This window comes from Dendropsophus ebraccatus, chromosome 4 (assembly GCF_027789765.1).
Source record: "Dendropsophus ebraccatus isolate aDenEbr1 chromosome 4, aDenEbr1.pat, whole genome shotgun sequence".
Lineage (NCBI taxonomy): Eukaryota > Metazoa > Chordata > Amphibia > Anura > Hylidae > Dendropsophus > Dendropsophus ebraccatus.
Window position 1 is genome coordinate 55,089,570 of NC_091457.1, and position 22,573 is coordinate 55,112,142.

The 22,573-nt window shown below is 44.9% G+C and overlaps 1 protein-coding gene and 1 long non-coding RNA gene across 3 annotated transcripts in view; both read right to left on the reverse strand.

Annotated features, from left to right (window-relative positions):
* PTPMT1 (protein tyrosine phosphatase mitochondrial 1) overlaps window positions 1-4,505 on the reverse strand; it is a 10,484-nt gene extending 5,979 nt beyond the window's left edge. Inside the window, exons 1-2 of the mRNA XM_069965828.1 lie at window positions 4,288-4,505; window positions 1,718-1,798 (exon numbers count right to left, since the gene is read on the reverse strand). Of these exons, the coding sequence (XP_069821929.1) occupies window positions 1,718-1,798; window positions 4,288-4,440 (234 nt within the window). The 5' untranslated portion in view covers window positions 4,441-4,505. The remainder of the gene's footprint in view (window positions 1-1,717; window positions 1,799-4,287) is intronic.
* An 8,934-nt stretch (window positions 4,506-13,439) lies between these two features.
* On the reverse strand, window positions 13,440-17,343 carry LOC138789648 (uncharacterized). 2 transcript variants are annotated; one of them, XR_011362747.1, is made up of 3 exons: window positions 17,137-17,343; window positions 13,812-16,429; window positions 13,440-13,587 (listed from the first exon to the last, which is right to left on the reverse strand). It is a non-coding gene; the product is annotated as an uncharacterized lncRNA (long non-coding RNA). The 2 variants fall into 2 exon arrangements; XR_011362748.1 differs by having other exon boundaries at window positions 13,758-16,429.
* Between the last annotated feature and the right edge of the window lie 5,230 nt (window positions 17,344-22,573).

Genomic DNA, 22,573 nt, shown 5'->3' on the forward strand with positions numbered 1-22,573 from the left:
ATGTATTTCAGGCACTTGTATTTGTACTTTTTTGGCACATCTTGTTTTGATCTGATCTTTGCAGCAGAATGTGGGTTGTATGTGGTTATTAGCAACTATGGCATTGGGACCTTGAATGCTGTGCAAATATTCTATTTCGTCTACTGGACCTCTGGCCTGCATCTATGGTTTCTATTTGAGGGGTCAATTTTTGTATAATGTATTACTCCTTTGCTGATGTGTGTGCCGCATACATATGTAACAGATATTATGTGTTCCCTCACCAGATGGTGATTTGTACTGTTTCTCCCGCTTTTTATATGATACTTTTATACTACTTGTTATCTATACATGGTAACTGTCTGTCAAACTGGAGCTGAATTCTCTGCTCAGAAGATGCACCATTAAGAACAACCTTCTGATATCTATCCTTCATCCAACAACAAATCCACTGAACTATCCAGGGATTAACGTGTAACTATCATTTAAAAAAACATCTGACATGTCATAACGACACGTTAGAAATTTGCATCTGTGGAGGGTCCAGGTGCTGAGACCTCCACTGATCACTAGAACAAAGGGGCAGACGCACTCAGCAGTGCGCATTCTGCCTTTTTTCTCTGCTATAAACTACTAATATGAGCAGTGTAAGTTATAATGGGAGCCCATGGAACTTTCAGTATACAGAATTGCCGGATGTTTCATAGGCTCCCATTATAATTCTGTAGACTGCTCGTATTAGCAGTTAGGGTACAAACCCACACACCGTATACGCAGCAGATACGCAACAAATACGCAGCAGATTTCATGGTGAAGATTTGATGCTGTGTTCAGTTATTTAGATTTAATCTGCTGCGTATTTGCTGCGTATCGCAGCAGTAAATACGCTGTGTATACGGTGTGTGTGGGTTTATACCCTTAAAGTGGAAATAAAGAGGATGAGGTTGCAGCAATCATAGAGTGGAGTTTTTTAGAATCTCTGGGGTAGACACCATCTGGACCCATTGCCCTTTTAAAGGGAACCAATCAGCACAATTGTGCTGATTATGTTCCCAACAGCACCTTATAGACTCCCTACCCTGTCTGGGGTTGTCCTGTAACTTCCATGGAAAATGTATTTTTATGTAGTGCGCAAGGCAGAGAGAGAGATGGGGACTAGTCATTTGGGTTGTGACTAGGCACATCTGTGAGGTGATTCACAGGCAAGGGGGCATGTTAGAGGCAGCTTGAGAAAGGAGGGACACACTTCTGAAACGTAGTGTGACTATGTTAGCTACTGGCCTCCCTAAAAGAACAGAGGTCTCTGCCTTGAATGATACATGGATGTATGTTTTTTTTAAAGCAATTGTTTGTTAATGAAAAGCACAATATAAGAATTTATTTGACTGTAGTCATCTTGTCGTGTCACCTAATGCAAGTATAACATCAATCAAATTTTACCACTAACAAAGAATGTGCCATGAAAAAACAACCTCAAACCCACTTGGGTAAGTAAAAGCATCCCAAACCTATTACTACATTGAGACACGTCAGAAGTGAAAAATAGGCTTGGTCATAAAGACACAAAATAGCAGGGTCAGGAAGGGGTTAAATAAAACCTGCCAATCTGCACACAAAAATATATAAAGTAGTATAGACATCCCTTTACTCCATCTTATGCTATTACACTCCTACATGCTGGCAACCAGATCAGCTTTGCTACAGAAAAACTCCTGGGACCTGGAGAAGGAAGCGGCACCTGAGATGAGTGGCAGAGCAGTTGTGTTTCATATTCTTCATTCATAGTGATGACTCCGTGCACATTCTCTTCTTTAATCAGCTGTAAGAGACATTGGCATGAGCTCAGATATATCACATCCGCAGCACGTAAAATGATATAATATACATAATTTTTAACCTTTTTTTTTTCTCTTTCATTCTCTTTCAACTAAACTAGCATTTATCACCAGCATCCAAGAAAACTTTTAGACTTTTACCCAGTCTGGGCCCTGGTCGCCAAGTGGGCAGGGAGAGGGCCCAGCATTGTATGAAGGGGGTGTTTGGTCTCCCCATGTGCTTAATATAATTTATGCCTGCACACAGGCCTTAGGTACGCTGGATTTATAGAACGTGGAGCACCTCTCAATAATTTCAGAAGATCAGATATGGGGATATGGCTGCTTTCACAATTTCGCGGATCTTATGGATGGGGAAGGCAAGTAAAGGATTTGTTTCCTGCCCGGCATGATGTTTCAATATCATTCCGGCAGTGGGGAAACTCTTTGAAATGCTTCGGCACTGACACAGTCGTGGTGATTCAATCCTTTACTTGCCTTTCCCGTCTGCAAAATTGTGGACATGCGAAAGCAGCCTAAATTCAGACAAAAGCAATATATGAGACCCCGTATCGTCTGCTGTCTATGGTTGGGGTATGTCTAATAGGGAGGGAGTACTTACAAAAGTATAGCATGAGGATATACCTAAGGGATCATGCTTACTAGCATGAGAGCTATATAGCAGTACACATAGGGCCCTATTCCACCGGACGATTATCGTTCAGATTATCGTTAAATCGTTCGAATCTAAGCGATAATCGTTCGTTTGAATAGCAGTTAACAATTAACGACCGAATGAGAAATCGTTGATCGCTTTATAAGACCTGGACCTATTTTTATCGTTGCTCGTTCGCAAATTGTTCGCATTGAATAAGACATCGTTCGCAGTAGATACGAACGCAATAGCGAAGAAAAAAGGATCGCAAATACGATTATAAGTAACGATTATCGTTCCATGGAAATGAGCGAACGTTTTCAGGTCTTTCGCAATAGCGGTAGTTTGAGATCGTTAACGATTATGCGAACGATAATCGTCCGGTGGAATAGGACCCATAGTTATGAGTTGAGCTATTGTCTCTTATAATTCCTTGACAGGTAAATATCTGATGAAGGCCAGATGTGGAGCCAAAATGTGGCCATGAGCATAGAGAGGGGAACACCTGACACACTTGTTGTGACACAATATGGGCTGAGGCACTTATGAGGCGACACCAGTTACTGAGGCACTTATATAAGTTACACTAGTGACAAATACTTATGGGGGGTAATATCTGGAACTCTGGTGTGTTTACACAGACAGGTTTTTAAAGCCAAAGCCAGGAATGGATTTGAAAAGAGGAATCTCAGTCTTTCCTTTAGTATCTGTTCCTGGCTTTAGCTTCAAAAATATGTCAGATAATCTGTCTGTTTAAAAAGGTGCTTGTGAAAATCCAAAGGAAGATATCCAGCACCCAACCCTTGGGTGCTGGATATTTTCCTTTGGATTTTCGTATATGGGCCAGGTTCAGGTCTTTCCGAACACCAAGCCAAGTTGCTAGAGCCGGTGAGCTGACTGCTATTTGGACTGTGCTATAAGGCACTTGTGGGGTAACAGCTATCGGCTGAGGTAACAAAGTTTCACTGAGGCACTTACAGGGTTTACACCGTTGACTGACACAATTATAAGGATGACATCTGTGACTGAGACCCTTGGAGTAAAACAGGCAGAATTCTGCAGCAGAGCTCCCCACCGCGGAATCCTACCTGCCTCAGTGTAACACAGTGTCTCTATGTAATGGCTCTGCTGCAAAATTCTGTCCATATGAACCTGCTGTTATGTGCCAGTAAGTGATGTGATATAGATTCCACCTATATTTGGGTAATGTCAATCTGTTGCATCATTTTGGAATCAAAGATAATAAAATATATGTAAATGAGCTATTTGGCACACTAGGGGCGTTCCCTCGGCCTGCAGTGCACTGGCCCACCTGCCTCACCTACTTATGCATATGTTACTTATGTCTTCTTCCCCTGCCCACATCCAGCACTTGCACAGTAACAGCACCCAGGATCTGGGAAGACAACACTACTTTGTGCATATGCATTAGGTCACACAGAAGCAGCCAGCAGGCAGTGAACTGAGGGGGTTGGCATAGGCCCCCAGTGTGCCAAAGCAGCACTTTCCCTTTAAGGGGGTGACACTGGGTACTTATAGAGGTGACAGACCTGTGACAGAAACACATATGGGGCGGACACCTATAAAAGCCACTTATGAGGGTAATATTGGTGACACTTATGGGGGAGGATGTCTGTGACAGAGCACCATGGGGGGGGTGATAACTGTGCATGCCAGGGTAAGACTGTGGAGGAAACCTGCGACAAATACATTTATGGCTGAGGCACCCATAGGCGTGGTAACTGTTATGGGAGAAGTAAATCAGTAAAGGCAGTGCACACGCTGCTATGGCTGACATACTTCAAGCTAAAGAAAAGTCAGCAGCGCATGCGCATTTACCTTTTCACTCATTCCCCGGAAGGGCAACGCTCCAAGGATGACGGTTTCATCGATCCTGTCATACCACTTCCGGCTGGATACTTTCTCCATGATGACGTTATACAACAGGGTCGGATAAAATAAAACGCGGGTAGCCACCGACTGTAAAGCCATGATTCTTGTAGAATATGTCACCCGCTACCCGGCAGAACTGCAGCCGCCATGTTTATTATTGGCACTTCCGCCACAATGCTGGGGGGGTTTGCCAGTGATTGTGGGCGGAAGAAGCGTGCCGCCATGTTGTGTAAGGGCAGTTAGATCGGCCATGTTTGACTAGGGAATCCCTCAATTGTCACTTATTCCCATAGTAATGCTGAATAATGGGAGATCACACAGTGCTCGGCCACATTTCACTGTTATTTTTAGTTCCTAAAGAATCATACAGATTATCAGTTGATACCCGGGAAACCAGCAACAAACTGCTGTTGTCTGATCTTGAAAACATGTTTATAGAAGGTGGAATCTACCATATTTGATTTCATAATGAAAAGATCTCATTCTAATACATGTTGTGGTTAAATTATTCACTGTTTTCTGATGCTGCTTACTGGCAATGAATGGAAACACTCCTGTTTCTATCCAGAGACTGACCTGCCACACTTTGTAAGCTCATGTGTCACATTGTTCCACCATGTCCCACCATGCCTAGCCATGTGCTCTCCAGGTTGGCTTACATGTGCAAGCCCTTCTAGTTAGAATAGGGCTGCATGGAACTTGCAGCACATGGGATCTCCTGGCATAAGTTGTGTCTCTCTATGCCGAACTTATATTGGGGAGAAAAATGCCAAAAAATGCATAATGGCATAAAGAGCTAGCTTATCTAATGCTGACAAACCCTTGTAGGCTATGTTCACATGCTGTATAAACAAAGGCTGTTCCGCGCAAACAGCCGTATAACAAAACCTACAGCCAGAATTAATGATCATGATCATTAATTCCATTTGTATGGAGCGTTAAACAACGTGGGAACATAGCCTAAAAGAGCCAAACAGACCCAGAGCTGACACTGGGCTATCCTTATACACTTATACACAGTTTTTTTTGTGGCGACTTTCTGGCCTCCAAAAAACCGACATGGGCGCATGGCATTTTTTTTTACTGTATGTATATAAATAATCTTTTTTGTGGCTTAGGTGTTTTTGAGTGCACCAAGATGGTGGAACTTTCTTTTCCTCTGCCATTAAATGACATAGTTGCTGGTCCAAAAGCGGTTTTGGAACAACCAGAACATTACCATTGAAGTTTTTAAAAGAAAAACACAGTTTTCAAAAAAAAAAGAAAAAAGCCACACCCTCCTCAGCATGCTGCGTTTTGGAGCAACTGTCATAGAGCCTCAAAAACACCAAAAAAGGAAAGAAAATCCCCACACCAAAAGAAACACCATGTATGTAAGGCAGATCATAAACTTCCACTGACTTCTAGCTAACATCTGGTCACTGGCGTTTTTTCACCATTTTAAGGCAGTGTAAGCCAGTCTAAAAGAACTGAACAGAGACTCATATTTAGAATTGCAGGTCTGTGAACAGCAGCTTGCCGACAGTTTCCAGCAACTAACCTAGTGTTTTGTACATTAGCAGCATAGTGGATAAAATTTTAACAACTCTTTTCCACATGCTGTGGCTAAAACTTTATGGCGGTATATTCCAGCCCCTATTTGGTGGTAATGGTTGAAGTCAATATTTTGCATGGGTGTACATATATATGGTATACTTTGGGTGTGAGTATATGCTTATCTGTTAAATACGTAGGTACATGAATGTCTAACTGTAAAGACCCTTTTACACATGCTGATTATTGGCACACAAACAGCTCATCTTTAGCAAACTGTTTGTGGTCTTTCCTGTACATCATCTTCAGAACATATCCTAGTCCGACATTGGTGTGCGGTGTATAGTCTGAGCATTGACATTGCTGCACCACCCTTCCCCTTTAACCTCTGCAGCAATGCTGGCAGCACTTCTGGCAGAACATCTATTCTCAAAAGACAACCTCTGGATGTAACACTTAGCCTGTGCACTCTAACCACCTTCTTTGGTTGACCATTGCAAGGCCTGTTCTGACTGGAACAGGTGTTGTTAAACCGCCATATGGTCTTGGTCACTGTGCTGCAGCTTGGTTTCAGGGTGTTGGCAAAGCTTAGACTATCTTTACGTAGAGCAACACTTCTTTTCTTTAAATCCTCAGATAAACCTAAACTTCTGGTTAAACTTCTGGTTTTATAAGAACTTCTGGTTGTATAAGAATGTGTGAGAGTGATCACAGCAAATATATTGCACCTGCTCCCCATTCACACCTACGGCCTTGTAATAATAACCAGTCACATGACACCTGTGAGAGCAAATGGCTACTTGGGAACAATTTGGTCATATTCACTTAGGGGTGTGCTCACTTATGTTACCGATGTTAGACGTTTATGGCCGTGTTGAGATATTTTGAGTATAAAAAATATATCCTATATGTCTGGCAGACTCAGTAGAGATCAGTCCTAAAATTTTACTTTTAGGGTAGCAAAGTTTGGTAAGTTTATTGTAGACAGCTGGTGATACAAATTTGTGTGACTCTAAGATGGCTTCACAATCTTCATCATCAAGATCGGGTATTAATGTTTTCCACAGGTAGAGGAGTGGACGCAACCACCGCTTGGATCAGGAATTCGTAAAGGGAAGAAACTATGCCACCAGTGAACCAGGTAATCAAGGCATATGAGGATAAAGCCTCTGTGGGAGAGGGAAACTGTGCTGACAGTGCATGTCACAATTGGAGATAGCAGAAAAAAATGTGTGCAGGGGATACTAAATTTATCTCTAATAGTCTTAAAGGGAAACGGTGCCCTCGACATACAGGTCAGTGAGGTACCACACCTCTTTTTGGGACCAATATTGGGCGTCATCAAAAGTAGCTAGTTGGGGTAACCCTAAATTATGCCATATGCGTGATTCTTCCGAGACTTTTACGTGCCACCTTATGTGCTGGCAGAAGAGGGATAGGTGGACACACAGGGGCCTCCAGTATTGACCATAGTGTCACGGGGGATATAAAGTCTGGGGCGTATATCTCGGGTTGTCCGACTGGAGAAGCAGAGGTCCAGGGGTTAAGGTATTTAAGTTGCCCAGCCAAGTAGTAAAGGTACATATTGGGCAGTGCCATGCCTGCTTCTTGTTGAGGACAATTTAGCCAGTTGGAGTTTGGACCTGGATGAGCCCCAGATAAAGGAAATCATGGCCGAGTCCGATTCTCTGAAAAAGCTTTTGGGAATTGAAATGAATATGTGTTGGAGTATGTAAAGGCATTTAGGTAATACCACCATCTTAATTAAATTAATCCGACCAGCTACAGAGAGTGGTAGGGTAGCCCATAGCTTGAATTTATCCTTAAAGTAATGGAGTAATGGGTCTACATTCAGGGTGAGATTCTGGGATCCTGTTTTTGTAATGATGATCCCTAGGTATTTGAAGTGATCAACGACTTTCAAGCCGCACACTTCACTCCCTATCATAGCCGTTCGATCAGAACTAAGAAATTGTAATGAGGACTTGCTCCAGTTAATGGACAGCCCGGAGTACACACCAAAATTGTCTATAATGTTTATGGCCCTGGCCAGGGACACCTCCGGGTTGGATAGGAATAGAATTAGGTCGTCTGCGTAAAGACTAAGGGCCCTATTCCACCGGACGATTATCGATAGCATAATTGTTAACGATTAACGATCTCAAACGACCGCTATTGCGAAAGACCTGAAAACGTTCACTCATTTCCATGGAACGATAATCGTTACTTATGATCGTAATTGCGATCGTTTCTTCTTCCGTATTTATTCGCTATTGCGTTCGTATCTATTGCGAACGACCGAACGATGTCTTATTCAATGCGAACGATTTGCGAACGAGCAACGATAAAAATAGGTCCAGGTCTTATAAAGCGATCAACGATTTCTCGTTCGGTCGTTAATCGTTAACTGCATTTCAACCGAACGATTATCGTTTAGATTCAAACGATTTAACGATAATCTGAACGATAATCGTCCGGTGGAATAGGGCCCTAAGGGCCCTATTCCCCTGGACGATTATCGTTAGCATAATCGTTAACGATTAACGATCTCAAACGACCGCTATTGCGAAAGACCTAAAAACGTTCACTCATTTCCATGGAACGATAATCGTTACTTATGATCGTAATTGCGATCGTTTCTTCTTCCGTATTTATTCGCTATTGCGTTCGTATCTATTGCGAACGACCGAACGATGTCTTATTCAATGCGAACGATTTGCGAACGTTTTGCGAACGAGCAACGATAAAAATAGGTCCAGGTCTTATAAAGCGATCAACGATTTCTCGTTCGGTCATTAATCGTTACTGCATTTCAACCGAACGATTATCGTTTAGATTCGAACGATTTAACGATAATCTGAACGATAATCGTCCGGTGGAATAGGGCCCTTACTCTGTCTTCCCCGGTGGAGTGGGGTATACCAGACAAGTCCGAGTGCAGTCTCAAAAGGGAGGCCAGTGGCTCACCAGATACGATGAATAAAAGGGGGGATAGGGGGCAGCCCTGATGGGTTCCACGTGACAGAGAGAAAAGAGGAGGAGATTAGTCCATTTACTGCTATAGCGGCCCTGGGATCCTTATATAATATTTTAATCCAGTTAATGAAGTTAGGACCAAAGCCCATTCACTCCAGTACTCCAATTAGAAATGGAACTTCAACTTGAATAACTTGAAGTCCCATTTCTAATTGGAGTACTGGAGCGAATGGTCTTGCAGTTATTGCATTATGTTGTTGCATTATGTGTACTATTTGCCTGGGCAGTTCGGACGAATGGGTCTCTCGCAGAGATCCTCTTGCCCGAAATGTGGACAGGTGGACGCTGATCTGTTGCACATGTTCTGGTCATGTGGTGAGATTAGTGCATATTGGGAAGAAATATGTAATACCCTGGAGAATAGAATGAACATCTCTATTCCCAGAGATCCTCTGGTGCTATTGTTGGGAGTCTCGAGTGGGTTAGGGAATTAAAAAAATCTTATACTTAGGGTTATTTTTTATGCGAGGCTGGTTATTTTTAGAAACTGGATCTCCCCCTTCAGTGCAGAAGTGGATTACCACGGTAGACAAGATTAAGCAATATGAACGAGTATCGTACTCTCATAAAAAAAAATGAGGTTTTTTTTTTTTCCTTTCGTGTTTTTGTTTTGGAGGTTTCTCGCCTGTCCAAGTGGGGTTGGGTTGCATAATTATGAATTATTGTAAGTTGGTTACTGTACTGCTAAGGCATCATTTCCGCTATTGAATGTAACCATATTATGTGTTTTTTATATATGGAAAATTAAATATTTGGGAATTAAGAAAAAAAATGTAACCATATTATGTGTTTTTTATATATGGAAAATAAATATTTGGGAATTAAGAAAAAAAAAAGAAATGGGACTTCAACAGAATCAAAGGCCTTGGCCGCATCTAGTGAAGCCAAGGACAAATCCTTGTCTTCCAATACGCTTCGCTGAGCAATCAACTGGACTCTGCGGAGATTATCAGAGGTACTGCACTTGGGGACAAATCCCGACTGGTCATGATGGATAACATGATGGATTACAGCGTTCAGCCTATTTGATAATAATTGATAAACATATGTCTATCCTAAGATAATAAGATGGGAAATACTAAAAGGGCAGACTAGATGGACAAGGTGTCTCTTTTTGCCGACAATCTTCTATGTTTCCTCGAGGTTGAAGGGGTATTCCCCTCAAAATTATACGTTGCCCACCCCTAGCTTTCCATCTTTCCAATATCAATGTATTATAAATTCGGCACAGTTTTGCTGTTATCTAGTTGCATTCAACCCCACCAAACGCATAAAATCAACAAATTCCAGTCCAACCCGTCACCACTCCCTGCTCCTGGCCCACACCCTCCGAGACGGCATCACGTGTCCTCCTTCTTTTCAATGGGCTAGGTTAGTGCTTCTAACCCAGCCAAACTGTAGTGAAGGATGACACTGCCAGCGGTGGCTGCTGTTAGAGAGGGAGACAGTGATCAGTGCAGCTAACAGCAGCCCCCCAGCCCCAGAGCTCACCCCCTGACTGTGCCACCTCACCTCACTCGCGGCACTCCTGTCACCCCTGTTACCCGCGGCACCCACTCGCTGCGGCGCTTAACGGCACCACCCCATACCTCCCACCCCCCGTCCGGCGGCACCTCTGTCACCGGTGCTTACCGGCGGCATTCCTGTTACCCTCTGCGGCGCTTACCGGCACAATTGCCCCCCCCCGGTTTGGCTGTGCACAGATCCGGTTGGTTGCGATAGGGGTGCCGCGGCACCTGTCACCCTGCTTCCCTGTCACCTGTCACAAGCGGCATTACTAGTCTAATTCGCGGCACCCCCTGTCAGCGCTGTCACCCGCGGCGCCGCATACCCCCAGCTGGGCTCATTTGCGCCACCTCCCGCCGCACCCCTGTCTCCCGCGGCGGCCTTGTCACCTGCCGGTTCTGTCACTGGCGGCACCCCTGTCACCCGCGGCTCAACATTGCGGCTCAACACCCCTGTCACCGGCGACACTGACTGGGATGGCAGCTGTAAGAGAGGGAGACAGTGATCATTGCAGCTGTCACTGTCTCCCTCTCTAATAGCAGCCACCGCCGTCACCCGCCCGCACTGTGTGCCCTCCCCCAGCCCCAGAGCTCACCCCCTCACTGTGCCACCTCATTCGCGGCACCCCTGTCATCCCTGTTACCCACGGCTCAATCGCGCCTCTCACCCGCGGCAGGGGTCATTAGCAGCGGCACTTACCGGCGGCACCGCCTCCCCCCCACGATTTGTTTGCGGCACCTCACTCGGCACCCCTGTAACCCGCGGCGGCGCTCACCGGCACCCCTGTCACCCGCGGCGGCGCTCAGCAGCACCCCTGTCACCCGGGGCGTCACTCACCGGCACCCCTGTCACCCGTGGCGGCGCTCACCAGCATTAGCCGAGAGCCCCTGCCCCTCCCCCCCGCGTCACCAACTACACCCCCCCTCTCACCCGCGGCCCCTCAACACCTTTCGCAGCTCACCCATGCATGGCGCTCTGTTACACCATCTCAGCTCTGCTACACCAACTCACCATCTCAGCTCTGCTACACCATCTCACCTCTGCTACACCAACTCACCATCTCACCTCTGCTACACCATCTCAGCTCTGCTACACCGTTTCACCATCTCAGCTCTGCTACACCATTCACCATCTCAGCTCTGCTACACCATCTCACCTCTGCTACATCATCACCGTCTCATCAGGCATAAGCATTGCATGATGGGAAATGTAGTTTCCTATCTTGATAATAGACCATCTTTTAGAAAAACCTGTAACTCATGAATGGCAGCAGCTAGAAAGATGGGAGACGGCTCAAAATACTCAGGGGGACTTGGTGAGTAAGACCAGGTTTGGGAGCATTACATTTTTGCTCTTGGGGGGAATACCCCTTTAAGTACTGGACTCTGCCTTTACTCTGCACCCTCACTTACACTTGTCCTAACCTTTCAAAGCCTAGTGGTAGGCTTGTCCTGGCCACCATGACAAGTGCCAACTTGGTGAAAAAACATCTAGCCCACTGCTAACAACACCTAGCAACCCCAGATTACTGCACAAGTATTAATAGATTTGTGCTGTCAGTTTAAAGATTTAACAAGCAACATGGTTGTGATCCAGCACATCTCCTCCAGCCCAGCCGTCGGACGTATCTTCAGGTCTCGCCGGATTGGAGGAAAAATGCCGGATCACAAGCAGCACGTGTATAAGTATACACTGCTGCTTGTGATCTTTAAACTGACAGCACAGATACATACATATCTGTGCGGTCAGTTTCCCAGGCTGCACGAACAATACAAGGATCGTTCACGCAGCCCAGGCCACTTGATTTGTCGTGCTGTGTAAGAGCCTTGTTAGTGTCAGAGATTTCTGCTGTTACACCTATTGCTGTACTCCTACCTGTGTTGATAAAAAGGGCACGGCTGGGAAATGACCTGTACAGAACAGGAAGTCTGAGCTTAGTCTCAGGGTGGCCATACACCTTCAATAACTGATGGTTGAACGATCGTTCAGCCGTCAGTCATCTCTCCCGACCACCCAATACACAGGAACTTTCGGCAGGCCAATGATCCTGTTCTCTATGAGGAGGCGAGGATTAAGCTGCCCGATCCCTATCTCCACCGGCATTTTCTGTCAGCAATTTGTCGGTACAGACCCATACAGCTTATACTTCAGTTGATGGTACCAACTTTTAAAGGGGTTATCCAGCGCTACAAAAACATGGCGACTTTCTTCCAGAGACAGCCCCACTCTTGTTTCCAGCTGGGGCGGGGTTTTGTTGCTCAGTTCTATTGAAGTGAATGGAGCTTAATTGCAAACCGCACCTGAACTGAAGACAAGAGTCCTGTTGTCTTTGAAAGAAAGTGGCCATGTTTTTGTAGCAATGGATAACCCCTTTAACCCTTTGAGGACCAGGCCCAAAATGACCCAGTGGACTGCGCAAATTTTGATATTTGTGCTTTAGTTTTTCCCTCCTCCCCTTCTAAGAGCTCTAGCACTTTCAGTTTTCTATCTACAAGGCCATGTAATGGCTAGTTTGTTACAGGAATAGTTGTACTTTGTAATGGCGTCTTTCATTTTACCATAAAATGTATGACGGAATCCCAAATATATTATTTATGAAGATATAAATAGGTGAAATCGTAAAACGCGAACACGACGTTTAAGGAGTTAATGTCACGCTGCAGCACAATCGCTGCAGCGTGTCATTAACGGTGAGCAGCCGGCCCCCACCTGCTATGAAGCGCGCTCCGCTCCGAATCGCGCTTTATAGCTCAGGACATAGCGGTACGTCCAGGGTCGTCTGGGGACAGACTTCCAGGATGTACCGGTACGTCCTAGGTTGCCTAGGGGTTAAACCAAGTGAACAAGACTGAAGATCTCAAGATTCTTTTATAATACAAATAGTGAAATGGAAGATTTAGAAAAGATCACCAAAGATTCTACCATGTTCATGAGCTTTTGGGTCAGATTCAATAAAACAAGACAAGAATGACAAGAAAGACAAGAATGAGGCATTAAATATTTTTCATTTACAAATAATCCGGCATCTTTTTTGATGGTACAATAGCATCTCACGAGCTTGGATTCTTCTTCCATCACACTTGGCCAAAAAAACACTTCTGACTGGACAGTCCTAGCTGCGTGGCAATCCAAGCTCCAGGTTCTGCTCAACCATCCTCCAGTTTAAATTTACTGTAGGAACATAAAAGATTGTCAGCATAAAAAGAGCACCTAGTCTGTCTAGTACGCCTATCTACTGTTTCCTATTATCCTAGGAGAGCTACATGTGTGTCCCAGGCAGGTTTACATTCAGTTACAGTACATTTAATAACCACTGGAGGCTGTTCCAAGCATCTACTAACCTTTCAGTAAAGTAATATTTTCTCATATTGCTTCTGATCTTTCCTCCAACTAACCTCAGATTGTGTCCCTTTGGTTTTGTCTTCAATTTGTTATTAAGGGCCAGTGTCTCAGGAACACCACAGAAGCTTCCAGTAGTCATATGTGGCCTCCAGAGCGCAGTTTCTCTCTGCCGCTCGCCATGAAAGAGAAACATTAAAGGATAGTTGTCGATATTTCAATAGCACACACCACAAATGTCACACAAAACAGCCAAATCTACATCTATCACATGTATTGTCTTATTTATGACATCATCTGTTACTGCTACATAGTGGCTGATGGTAGCAGTCTTCATCTTCATCTGTTTTTTTGCCCAAAGAGGGTGGTCGTCTGTCCCAAGTCTTGTTGTTTTATTCCTTTCTGGCCACTGCCTAATCTTGCATATAGAAATCCACAGCTACTCCTAGCACATGATCACAGACATAAGCCACAACTATCATACAGCGTACAACAATCACATGTGCAATATTTGGAAGATAGCCTGTAGTGACAACAGTCTTCATCTTTAGCTGTCTTCTTGCCCGAGGAGGGTGGTCATCTACCCCAGGTCTTTCTTGTTCTATTTTCTTTCTGGCCACTGCCTCTTCTTCCAGAAAGAAATTCACAGCTACTTCTAGCACATGATCTTAGACATAAGCCACAAGTATCATACAGCATACTGTATAACATTCACATGCGCAATATTTGAAAGATAGCCTGTGGTAACAACAGTCTCCATCTTCATCTAGTTTTTTGCCCAAACTAGGTGGTCATCTATTCCAGGTCTTTCTTGTTGTTTTATTTCTTTCTGGTCATTGCCTCTTCTTGTAGAATGAAATCCACAGCTACTCCTAGCACATGATCACAGACATAAGCCACAACTATCATACAGCATATAACATTCACATGCGCAGTATTTGAAGGATAGCTTGTGGTGACAGTCTCCATCTTTAGGTTGCTTCTTGCCCAAGAAGGGTGGTCATCTGTCCCAGGTCTTCTTTGTTATTATATTTCTTTCTGGCCACTGCCTCTTCTTACAGAAAGAAATCCACAGCTACTTTTAGCACATGATCACATCCATAAGCCACAAATATCATACAGTATACAACATTCACATGTGCAATATTTGGAAGATAGCCTGTGGTAACAACAGTCGCCATCTTTAGCCGTCCTCTTGCCCAAGGAACATAGTCATCTTTCCCAGGTCTTCTTTGCTGTTCAATTTTCTTTCTGGCTATTGCCTCATCTTGCATGAAGAAATCCACAGCTACTCTTAGCACATGATCAAAGACATAAGCAACAGCTATCATACAGCATACAACATTCACTTGTGCAATATTTGGAAGATAGCTTGTGGTGACAAGTCTTCATCCTTATCTGGCTTCTTGCCCAAGGAAGGTGGTCATCTGTCCCAGGTCTTCTTTGTTGTTTTAATTCTTTCAGGCCACTGCCTCTTCTTCCAGAAAGAAATCCACAGCTACTCCTAGCACATGATCACAGACATAAGCCACAACTATCATACAGCGTACAACAATCACATGTGCAATATTTGGAAGATAGCCTGTGGTAACAACCGTCTCCATCTTCATATGGCTTCTTGCCCAAATAGGGTAGTCATCTATCCAAGGTTTTTCTTGTTTTCTTTCTTTCTGGTCACTGCCTCTTCTTGCAAAAAGAAAATCCACAGCTACTCCTAGCACATGATCACAGATATAAACCACAACTATCATACAGCGTACAACATTCACGTGTGCAATATTTGGAAGATAGCCTGTGGTTACACCAGTGCCCATGTTCAGCTGGCTTCTTGCCCAAGGAGTGTGGTCATCTGTCCCAGGTCTTCTTTGCTGTTCAATTTTCTTTCTGGCTATTGCCTCATCTTGCAAAAAGAAATCCACAGCTACTCTTAGCACATGGTCACAAACATAAGCCACAGCTATCCTACAGCATACAACACTCACATGCGCAATATTTGGAAGATAGCCTGTGGTGACAACAGTCTTCATCTTTATCTGGCTTTTTGCCCAAGGAGAGTGGTCATCTGTCCCAGGTCTTCTTTGTTGTTTTATTTTTTTTTGGCCACTGTCTCTCAGAAAAAAATCCACAGCTACTCCTAGCACATGATCACAGACATATACCACAACTATCATACAGCATACAACATTCACATGCGCAATATCTTGAAGAAAGCCTGTGGTGATAAGTTATGGGTATTATAGAAGTCTTCATCTTAACCTGTCTTTTACCCATTGTGGGTGGTCATCTGCCCCAGCTCTTCTTTCTTCAATGAAGGGTATTTTTCCCATAGTGTATATTAACTTGCCCCAAGACTTTTATTAGTTTTTAATTCCTGTCAATGTAGTGTTTTACAAATAGGAACCCTAGATCGTGTGCCAGGTTTAGATTTGGTTTCTTATTTTTAATCAGGATTTTTATTTTATCTCTCCCAACCATTTTTGCAAAAATAAGATTATGGCTACCCCAGCACATGGCCACAGGTAATATATCATCTATCCTCTCATAAGGAACATTGATACATACATAAGGCAACCAGTGTTACGAGCAGAATTGCCCAATTCCCCCTCTAGTAATGTTAGATAGACGTCACCTGTAGCCTTTGCCCCGGGATTGTTCTCTCTCCAGTGTTCTGCATCTGTAAAGAAAGAAGAAACATTTGTATCAAAATAGTTTTAGGGTGGGTTTGCACATATCGCAATTGCAGTTGATTTTACACTGCGAGTTCACAGTGAAATCCGCTGTTATTTCCATACTGTCAAATTCAATAGGTTTATATACTGTACTTATAGCAGAATTTTCATCCCACTGTGAGTATGTAAATGCCGCCCCCTTTAACCCACCGCAGCTCAGTGAATACTTTAGCAGTACTTTATCACATTGTTACTTCCAGCAACCACTTTCAGTAACTAATACATGTGTGTAACATGGAAATAAGAATGACGATTATAATGTATGTGGTAGAATCCCGATGGGTGGGCTGGGGGAACTTGGGAGGGTGGGGGGAACGTGATGAGGCAGGGAGGAGGCGTGGCCTCCTCCCGCACCTCATTTATTAGGTGTAAATCATGATCCAAATCTACACCTGCTGGGAGCAGGTGTAGATTTAGAACGCCGGGCGCAGGTTTGGGCGTCCAGCTGGATTCACTTAGAGGCGTGCGCCTCTTAGTGAATCCTGCCGGGGAAAAGGGAGCAGGGCCTTATATAAGACCGGAGTACTTGTACGCCGGTCTTCATAAATCCCCCCCATAGTGTTTGAACCCTTTAATAGAAAACAACAATTGTAGGTTGTGGTCTTACACATCCCCACCACACATTGTACACCGTCTGCCTAGATAGACCCACCTGTATTGTAGGTCAGTGGTCTTCCCCCTGTGGCTATCCAGCATAGGACGCTGTTCCAATCCTGTCCCAGGTGGAGTTGTCTCTGTAGCAGGAGATAGCGGGCGGTCCTGGGATGAATATTTTGCAGTGTTGTTTCTGTGTATCTGATCCCTGTTTCTTTGTTCCTTGAGATGTTGTGATGACAACCAGGTGCATAGTGACATCACTTTGTTTGTCCTATTACTGTGGCAGCCAATCAGATTAGTGCTTATAGGTTTGGCAATTGAAGCAATGATCTGATTGGTTGCTAGGGTCAATGACTGTGGCAGCCAATCAGATTAGTGGTTATAGGTTTGATAATTGAAGCAATGATCTGATTGGTCATTGATGTCCCTATTGAGTCCCTATGACAAGAACTGTCATCACATGATGTGCCAAGGGGGAAGGGGACATTGGCAATACAATATAAATAGAAACAATGATATAGTAATGGTATATAAGTAACAGTGTATCTTGCTGTATACGGCCTCAGGTGTACAATGTGGTGACCGACGCCGCATTAAGTGACAGGGAAACATCTCACTACTGGGGAGACCATTAATAACTGTCTACTGGGAAATCTGTGTTTTTCTCCCATAGTAACCAACTAGAGCTGAGCTATCATGTTAATGAGCGCTGATTGGTTGCTATGGGCGACAAACACAGCTGTACTACTAGATAGATTATGATCCTATCCCCCCGATGTGTTTCCATGTCTGTCACCTGGTATAACCGCACTGCAATAACCACAACGCAAAGTCGCTGCAATTCAAGGTAAAAAGGCATCAAGCTTTGCGGGAAGAAGGCGGTGTGGGGTTTTGTACCTGACCTTTAGTCCACCATAAAAACAAACAAGAAAAGAAATATCCCTGTGTGTTCCCAGGCTGATGCCTCAGTTATCTTTTTTTTTTTTTTTAATAAAGTGTTCTTATTAATAAATATTTTATTTTAACTTTCTTCTCCCTTATAGGGGATGGCCTCATTTATCTGGGAAAAAAATGGTGTGTGTGTATAGTCTGAGGCCATGTTCCCACGTAGTTAGACACTGGCCGTTCCGTGACCCGGCTAGGGATCCCGGACAGAGTGTATACTATGTGGATACTCCGGGATTCCCTCAACTGCAGCACTACGTGAGTTCCATAGTAATCACAGCCGTTGTTGCAAATCAGCAACAACGGCCGTGATTACAACGGATTTTACATAGTGTGAACATAGCCGCAAAGTGTGTGTTATGTGCAGTGGTGGTTTTATAGCCTATCTGAGATGTTAAATACACAGTGGAAATAAGCCACAGGAGCCTTATTGACAGCAGACAGGGGTCTTTTATCACCACAGAGCAGCAATAATGTGGGGGGCGCTAACTGGGGAGCAACAGTAAAAAGGCAATTTTTTTTCTTATGTATTAATTTAATGCCTGCAATTTATAAGTGCAATGACTACATGCAGACTGAGCCGTGCCCACTTGTGGTGGCTAGTGGCCGCATTGCTTCAGGTGGTTCCACAGTTTTAATGGTTCAGAGTGTTTAAAAGCAACACAACTGGGCAGAAAGAGGAGGTAGTGAGGGCAGCATAAGGTGTCTGTGAGGAGCGGGAATGAAGGATAGTTTGGGGAGTTATGAGCTGTAGTCTACGTGGTGAGGTATGAGCAGCAGTCTGTATGCAGGGGTGCATGAGCAGCAGTCTATATGTGGGAGGGGGGGAGGCATGTGTGACAGAGTCTGAGTGAGAGGGGGAGCCATGAATGGCAGTATGTATCTGAGAGAGGGCCATAAGCATCAGTCAGTGTGAGAGGGGGAGCCATGAGTGGCAGTATGTATCTGAGAGAGGGCCATAAGCATCAGTCAGTGTGAGAGGGGAGCCATGAGTGGCAGTATGTATCTGAGAAAGGGCCATAAGCATCAGTCAGTGTGAGAGGGGAGCCATGAGTGGCAGTATGTATCTGAGAGAGGTTCATAAGCATCAGTCAGTGTGAGAGGGGGAGCCATGAGTGGCAGTATGTATCTGAGAGCAGGGCAGTTTCTAGGTCATTTTGGCAACAGGGCGAATTTTGATAAAAGCGCCCCCCCCCCCCCCCCCCCACCACCTCACTCAGTTCCGCTCTGGAGAAGAAAGGGGGGCTTTTATCAAGATTCGGGTTACTAGGAAGAAGCAGTGTATTGCAGCATAGAGCAGTGCAGCGCTCCTAACAGATAATATTCTACTCAATACAAGTTCATTATACAGTGACTCACAGGTGACGTCTTCTTTGATCTGAGGCGTCACTTTCCCTTTTTCTCTCCATCCGGCTCCGGCCTCCATGACGGTTTCTTGCAGCTACAATTCATCTCTTCTGAACCTGCCAGACAAACATCTCAGGATCCGCACTTCCAGAAACTTCCTTCCCCTTTCCCACCTATAAGGTCCCAAACTGTATGCTGGGAGAGCTGGATGACCTCCATTACACTGACATACAGGATGCTGGGAGAGCTGGATGACCTCCATTACACTGACATACAGGATTCTGGGAGAGCTGGATGACCTCCATTACACTGACATACAAGATGCTGGGAAAGCTGGGTGACCTCCATTATACACTGACATACAGGATGCTGGGAGAGCTGGATGACATCCATTACACTGACATAAAGGATGCTGGGAAAGCTGGGTCACCTCCATTATACTGACATACAGGATGCTGGGAGAGTTGGATGACCTCCATTACACTGACATACAGGATGCTGGGAGAGCTGGGTGACCTCCATTATACACTGATATAGTGACATACAGGATTAGGGGAGAGCTGGGTGATCTCCATTATACTGACATACAGGATTAGGGGAGAGCTGGGTGACCTCCATTATACACTGATATACAGGAATAGGGGAGAGCTGGGTGACCTCCATTATAGTGACATACAGGATTAGGGGAGAGCTGGGTGACCTCCATTATGCTGACATACAGGATTAGGGGAGAGCTGGGTGACCTCCATTATAAAAAAACAAAGAGTGGTCAGCACTCACAACATGAAAGTCCCTTTAGATGGAATGTGGTGTTCTTATTATGGCTGTATGCCTTTCCACGAGCACGCGAGAAAAAACCCCCGGACCCAAGGGCATCCAACAAGGTATAAGCACGAAAGTACTCTCCAGCTCGCTTGATTACTTTTAAACCTTTATTGTATAATGTTTAAAAGGCCGACGCGTTTCGGGCTCTCTTGCCCTTATTCATGGCTCTCTGTCAGGAGGTCCCGAGACGACCCATAAATTAAGAAGTCGTCACCCAAAATATAAGGGGGGACTATTCCCTGTCCATGCCCTACAATGATAAAGGAGAAAGGTGAGCAGAGTGGCGTCAGTAGCCCCGCCACAAGAACTCATTGTGAATTCTTGTGGCGGGGCTACTGACGCCACTCTGCTCACCTTTCGCCTTTATCATTGTAGGGCATGGACAGGGAATAGTCCCCCCTTATATTTTGGGTGACGACTTCTTAATTCATGGGTCGTCTCGGGACCTCCTGACAGAGAGCCATGAATAAGGGCAAGAGAGCCCGAAACGCGTCGGCCTTTTAAACATTATACAATAAAGACCTCCATTATACACTGATATACAGGAATAGGGGAGAGCTGGGTGACCTCCATTATACACTGACATACAGGATTAGGGGAGAGCTGGATGACCTCCATTACACTGACATACAGGATTAGGGGAGCTGGGTGACCTCCATTATACACTGATATACAGGAATAGGGGAGAGCTGGGTGACCTCCATTATAGTGACATACAGGATTAGGGGAGAGCTGGGTGACCTCCATTATACACTGATATACAGGAATAGGGGAGAGCTGGGTGACCTCCATTATACTGACATACAGGATTAGGGGAGAGCTGGGTGACTTTCATTATACACTGACATACAGGATTAGGGGAGAGCTGGGTGACCTCCATTATACTGACATTCAGGATTAGGGGAGAGCTGGGTGATCTCCATTATACACTGCCATACAGGATTAGGGGAGAGCTGGGTGACCTCCATTATACTGACATACAGGATTAGGGGAGAGTTGGATGACCTCCATTACACTGACATACAGGATGCTGGGAGAGCTGGGTGACCTCCATTATACACTGATATAGTGACATACAGGATTAGGGGTGAGCTGGGTGACTTCCATTATACACTGACATACAGGATTAGGGGAGAGCTGGGTGATCTCCATTATACTGACATACAGGATTAGGGGAGAGCTGGGTGACCTCCATTATACACTGATATACAGGAATAGGGGAGAGCTGGGTGACCTCCATTATACTGACATACAGGATTAGGGGAGAGCTGGGTGACCTCCATTATACTGACATACAGGATTAGGGGAGAGCTGGGTGACCTCCATTATACACTGATATACAGGAATAGGGGAGAGCTGGGTGACCTCCATTATACTGACATACGGGATTAGGGGAGAGCTGGGTGACCTCCATTATACACTGACATAAAGGATTAGGGGAGAGCTGGATGACCTCCATTACACTGACATACAGGATTAGGGGAGAGTTGGATGACCTCCATTACACTGACATACAGGATGCTGGGAGAGCTGGGTGACCTCCATTATACACTGATATAGTGACATACAGGATTAGGGGTGAGCTGGGTGACTTCCATTATACACTGACATAAAGGATTAGGGGAGAGCTGGATGACCTCCATTACACTGACATACAGGATTAGGGGAGAGCTGGGTGACCTCCATTATACTGACATACAGGATTAGGGGAGAGCTGGGTGACCTCCATTATACTGACATACAGGATTAGGGGAGAGCTGGGTGACCTCCATTATACACTGACATACAGGATTAGGGGAGAGCTGGGTGACCTCCATTATACTGACATACAGGATTAGGGGAGAGCTGGGTGACCTCCATTATACACTGACATACAGGATTAGGGGAGAGCTGGGTGACCTCCATTATACACTGACATACAGGATTAGGGGAGAGCTGGGTGACCTCCATTATACTGACATACAGGATTAGGGGAGAGCTGGGTGACCTCCATTATACACTGACATACAGGATTAGGGGAGAGCTGGGTGACCTCCATTATACTGACATACAGGATTAGGGGAGAGCTGGGTGACCTCCATTATACTGACATACAGGATTAGGGGAGAGCTGGGTGGCCTCCATTATACTGACATACAGGATTAGGGGAGAGCTGGGTGACCTCCATTATACACTGACATACAGGATTAGGGGAGAGCTGGGTGACCTCCATTATACACTGCCATACAGGATTAGGGGAGAGCTGGGTGGCCTCCATTATACTGACATACAGGATTAGGGGAGAGCTGGGTGACCTCCATTATACTGACATACAGGATTAGGGGAGAGCTGGGTGACCTCCATTATACTGACATACAGGATTAGGGGAGAGCTGG